At 38.9% G+C, this 6,000-nt stretch overlaps 1 protein-coding gene across 1 annotated transcript in view; it reads right to left on the bottom strand.

The window, feature by feature from the left end:
- Nucleotides 1-403: 403 nt before the first annotated feature.
- The window catches only part of IL1RAPL1 (interleukin 1 receptor accessory protein like 1), a 584,747-nt gene continuing 579,150 nt past the window's right edge, over nt 404-6,000 (bottom strand). Inside the window, exons 9-10 of the mRNA XM_050980007.1 lie at nt 2,426-2,596; nt 404-1,122 (exon numbers count right to left, since the gene is read on the bottom strand). Of these exons, the coding sequence (XP_050835964.1) occupies nt 404-1,122; nt 2,426-2,596 (890 nt within the window). The remainder of the gene's footprint in view (nt 1,123-2,425; nt 2,597-6,000) is intronic.

Below are 6,000 nucleotides of genomic sequence, written 5' to 3'. Positions count from 1 at the left end.
GGCAGGCCAACAAAATGGATGGTGCTTCTGATATCAACATAGCTTTGTCCAAGCATTCCCAAGAGAGGTTATAAACAAACAAACAAAAAGTCTAAAACTATACTAATGAAGCAAAAAAGTTTCCTATCTATACAGCAGTCTCTTCATTTAAAAAAAATGTAAATATACAAATTCCAATGACATATAAAACAAAGTCAAAAATGTGAATGGGAAGAGACATGGGTAAAACAGGAAGACTGATGCTACAAAGAAATTGCAAAAACATATGTACAAGACCCTGTTTTTCCTCGTTTGTTATCGATTGTAATGCATGTTTAACAGCAGCAGTCGAGGATGTAGTTCCAGGCACCAGACTGCAGACTCTGCTCCTACTCAAGGGGGTTGACGGCCCCTTGCATGTCGGTCACCAAATGACACTGGATATACTGGTCTCCCGTGGCAGGAGGGGCAGTATGGCACTGTTTGTGTGAGCCTCTTCGGGGTTCTGCTCCCTGTTAGTTTTTGTCTGCGGCCGCTGCCCGTTTATAAGTGTCATGGGGATGTTGCAGTAGGTGTGCTGGTTACCTATTGAGGTAAGTGGCAGGGTGCCAGCAGGAGGTACATCGTACTCATAGCTCCGGTAATAGTGTTTCTGGCGCATCTGTGAATGATATGTGTTATGAAAGGTGGAGCGCAGGTCTGGATGGGCAGTGGCAAGAGCAGTGGAGGTGGCAGCAGCCATGGAAATTGCAGAGACTGTCTGCAGTTCCCCGAAGGGCCCCTGCTCACTGACATCTAAAACCTGCTCGTTTGTCATGGGTTCAATCCTCTTAAAAGGCATTTCGTACTGTAAACGTTTCCAGAACTTGGAATTCAACTTGTTGCATTTTGGTCCGTGCCATTTAATGACAGTGAGGAGCTTGATGGTATGTTTTAGGGCCTCAACCTCCTGGTAGTTCATAACTCCTCGTAGTTCACTGCATTCAATCAGTATCACTTTGATTTCTCCCGTGACTAACATATTTCGAAGCCTTGTTTCCAGTTCAAAGATGCTCCAACCTCTTCTTACCACATAACTTGGAGTCATGACGATGATCAGTCGCTTGCTTTGGTCTACACATCTTGCCACGTCTTCAATGTAGGCTACAAAACAAAACAAATGCTCAAAAAGCAATCTAAGAACACAGTCTGCTCTCATAAACTGCTGAGAAAAAACAGAGGCAAATCCCTGCTCCCAAAAGATCTCACTGAAATACACAAAAACATCACTTATAAATGTGCCAGGCTGTCCTGGCAGTACATGATCTTGAGCAACCTGCTCTGTGTGGACCTGCTTGACCAGGGAGGTTGGAAAAGGTGACCTTCCAACCTCAGCCATTCTGTGATCCTGCAAAACATCTATTCCCACATGTGCTATGGATTGTGAGTGTTTCTTCATGAGCTGTGGCTTTGTATCATCTATATTGCTATTGGAACAAATATGTCCATCATGATTTTAAAAAGGCAACTTTTAAAAAGGCAAAGTCACCCAGTTGGACAACAGAGCAGCAGCCATGTGCCTCAGGACCTCAGTTTCAAACCCAAATGATACTCTAAATTTTTTTGGTAGGCTTTGATTCTGTTTTTCCTTCATGCCCCTTCCACACACATTCATAAAAATTGTTATTTCCTGCAAGTTCGTATTTAGTTTGCTGTAGATTAAAAAAAATCCATTGGATTGTTTGATGTTCTATGTTGTTTGTCTATACCAAGTATCCTTTTTTTTAATCTTTCATTAAAGATATTGAACTTAGTCACTCTCTATATGGTTACACTGAAGTCATGAAGAATATTACAACAACTGACAAAATGTTGCTGCACTTATGTTGGAATATGTGAGAGGAACATGAAAAAGATATACTTGTACCAGCTGGAATCAATTCCAGTATTCAGTCTCAGAGAATGATCAAGTACATCCACTACACAATTGGCTACAGTGGACACTGACACAATCCACTGTTTTTTTCTGGTGTACAAGTTATTACTCAACCATTGTCTTAATCCAAAACCAGCTTTTTCCTTCCTGTGTGAATTTCTGTAATATTTAGAATCATGGGTATCTTTCCAAACAAAATCTAAGGAACTGTAAACAAAGAACTTGGTATTCATTCCTAGATATGCAATTTCTCAAAAAATCTGAAAAATGTTAGTCTCTTTCATTTCCTTTACTTATGCAGCCCCTTTCTGCACTGTTTTACCTTCAGTTAAAACAATACAATTACCAAATAATAATCCTCTTATCTGGGAAATGCACATTTAATGTTTGGTGGCTTATCCTCACCATTCCCTAAGACATGGGAGAAAAGATGACATTCTGAAGGAGTAGGTATAGAAACAAGACTAAAACAATCACCACAATGACTCATTTTCTCCTTCAATATCACATGACAATAAAGACATGACTTACTTCCTGTGGGAATCAAATCTCTGTCTGGTATGAACAACTTGTATCCATAATGTTTTTCCAGCATATCTGGTAGAATCTCAAGAGCAAATCTTTCTTCTTCTCCAGTTTCTTGATTCCACTGGTCAGGATCCACTTTGGTATAAGATAGATATGCATCATAGTCTTTGTTGTCTAAGGAAAGAGGGAAATTAAGTTAGTTTATTCCTTATTCTAGCAGTTTTCCCAGATATTTCCCCAGGTATTATTTCTGGGAGAATTTTCCAGGAAGAGGAAATGGTTTAGATAAAATGGCAAGCTTTCACCCAGTCTCCAGATATGCATCCATTCAGCTTTCCTGTTTCACCTGGTAGGAATAATCCTGAGTTACACAGAAGCAAGGAAGAAAGGCTCCATATCCACAGACAGAATTAGAATCAGTTTATGTAAGAATCTGGATAAAGGAAATCCATTCAACTGCAGGGTGACAGCTCATGAGCACAAAAGTCAAAAGTCACTGAGAAGAACTTGCATTCTTCTCTAGCATAAAAGGAGAATGAAGAACATGGAAATAACTAGGCTAATGTGTAAATGTCTCTGCTACATAGTAAAATCATTTCAGTCTTGCCAGAATTTTACTATAAATTTAGGACCTGAGGCTGAAATGCGCTCAGTGTACATATAGCATTCCTTGTAAAACTCTTTAACTCTCCAGGTCTGAAATTATTGCCAAGCTTAAATCTTTCCAACATCAGCTCCTGATAACGCATTTTAAATTTCTTGAATTCTGTGCACTTAAATTTGCAAATTTAATGCTGCATTAATGTACATTTCATTACTTAACAGTGTGTTATTTCAATATGAGAAATAACCATGCCTGTATTTTAAATGTGCTTGGTGTGCCTACTTGAAAGACTGAATCAAAAGAGCTGCCATTAATTTTCATTAGGAGGTCAATAATATCAAGTGTTTTGGAACTAATTCAGTGGAATAAGAGGTCACGTTTTGACTTTTGTTGTGAAGAAAGCAAAGGAAAATCAATGACAAGAGTAATGAAATGTTAACATCCTTCTAACTCTCTTGACAACATTATGAACAGACTCCCCAGAATATCAATTGCTTATAAAAGAGAATTGACTGAATATTCTAAATACTGAGTGTCATAAGCAATGTTATGTTCAGTCAGTGCTGACTTCATTTATTTATTGAGCAGCTCCTTTCTTCATTTTACACCTTTTTGTAGTCTGGTAGCATTATTTTGAAAAAACTGCCTGGTGTAGGGTGGATGGGAAGAGTGTAAATGAAATTAATGGAGCGGTGCTAATCTTGAGCAGTCCTCTCTCTCTTCTGAGGAACTATGTGCACTATGCTAATTAACATTTGCAGATGACAGAGCTAATGGGGTTGTACTGTTACTACTTTTAAACTTTCTAAACCCATGAAATGGCCATTCTGTGCTCATTCTGTGCCCTGCACATCTTTTGGCAATATTATTTATTGCATTGTTATGGCAACAGAAAAAAACCCATACAAAACAAGTGAAAAAAAAACCAAAACAAACCAACCAAAACAACAGCAAAGAAAGGAAACAAAGAAAAAGAGAAGCACTGCCTTTTACGGGCCACAATTCCAGGATTTTTTGGAAGTATTTATGAAAACATGTCATTTAATAACAGACAAGCACCTCCTGCCTTTGATAATGCCTTAAAATAAGACTGATTTGATCAAGTATGATATAGAAATACATACAGTGCATGTTTTTTTTCTGCAGTAGGACAGTGTTAACCCAGCAAAAGAGTTAGCACACAGTGAGGTCAACAAATATATGGAGAAATTATTACAACTGACAAAATGCTGGTGCTGCAATGACATATTTTATTGTCACCCCATTTATGGTCATGACCCGGTACATGTTTGAGACGAGTGCTGCTCTATTCAAAGTCTTTGAGTAAAGATGAGAATTCATCATTTTTCAGAGATAAATAATAAGAAATAAAGCAGAATTCAAACTGTTTTAAAGGCTGAGTATTGCCTGCTAAGATACAAACTCACATTCTTACTTGGAGGGGATTATTTGTGCTGTGACATTTTTTATTGCATATGCAAATATTGGACTTATGCATTTAGTCAAAGTACAAATTTTTCATATCATGGAGGCTCCAGCGTCTCAGCATCTCCCCTAACTACAGCTGCATCATCCTGTATTGCAGGGAAAATATCTTTCCCTCCTAGTTTTATTAGTATTTGTAGGGCAAAGAAGGTTGGTGTCTAGGGTATATCTGCAGAGATGAGTTCGGGCATCAGGCACAGGGAAGCTCTGGATTAGCTAATCACAATGAGGTCAAATGCAGCTTGTGTTCAAGGTGTGATGCATTCAGTCCACAAATGTTTCAGTCAGCCTCAAACCACCAGTACTGCAAGACTCCAGGCAAGACAGACTGAGTTACAAACTGTCCTTTCAATTCAACCGTTCTATGGAGCTGAAAAGGAGAGGTTTGTAAGTGAGCAATGGTCATGGAGCTACAATCAGCCACAGGTTTAGATAGACCTTAGGGGTAAACACTGGGGGTCAAATCTCATCCTCATTAATTACACATGGAAAGGTTACTTCCCTTAGTGGCCCAGGTTTCTGGGAAAAGCACCTGCTGCATCATTGGAACATGCATTCTTTAATCCTGCCCATTCCTTTTGGTACTCATCTAAATGCAGAGTATGCTGTCATACTCCCTGTAACTTTCTACAATGTTAATCCAACAGAAGTGATATAAATTTTTAGGGGATGAAGCTGCAAATGCTTCTTGTTATTCCAAGGACGTGCTCAGCAGCAGTCACTTAGAGGCTCAGTGTAAGCATAAAATGAAACCCAGACTCTATATGCATCTACTTTTTCACATGCAAATGGGATCTTCGGGTAAGTAAATTGCTATCAGACATCTAAGAACTCATCTGTATGCACGCTCTCTTAACAGCTACACATGAAGAAATGATAAGTTGGTGCCTACAGAAAGAAAGATAAAACTTCCTCTTCTACAGGGACCACCAAGCACATTTAACATCAAATTTGCATTATAGATGTATGTGTTTTCTAATGATTTCCATGTTACACTGCAAGAAGTCAGCAGTTTGGGCCTTTGAGGGTTTATTAAACTTAAACATTGAAGATATTTCTGCTAATGAGGGACAGAAACATCATCATGAAAAATTTAAAAAAAACCCCAAAAATCTTTCTAGAGTAATTTTTTTTTCCCTTTTCAGCCATGTTCATGCCAGTGACAAATTCTAACTTTTATCTGGCATTATACATTTTAGCACATGACAGATTAAGAGATCAAAACAAGGAGAAATCCCACAATGTTGTATTTCATAATGAACCTTATTTCAATGAGGCTCTAAGACCTAGATGATGGAGTCAGCTCATGTGTCTGTGCATCCTGAAATCCTCAGAGCAGTTTTCAGTGCCTTCAGACACATTCAGTGCAGTGGAGGCAGCTGACCATGCACAGGGTGTTCCACAGCTCGGAGTGGCCAGCAGGGCTGGGCAGATCTTCCATTTCCAGATCAGCAGGGAACTGCACAGCTGATTCCTTTCCTTCAGCAGA

This window comes from Serinus canaria, chromosome 1 (assembly GCF_022539315.1).
Source record: "Serinus canaria isolate serCan28SL12 chromosome 1, serCan2020, whole genome shotgun sequence".
Taxonomy (NCBI): domain Eukaryota; kingdom Metazoa; phylum Chordata; class Aves; order Passeriformes; family Fringillidae; genus Serinus; species Serinus canaria.
This window is presented reverse-complemented; position numbering and strand designations above follow the sequence as displayed.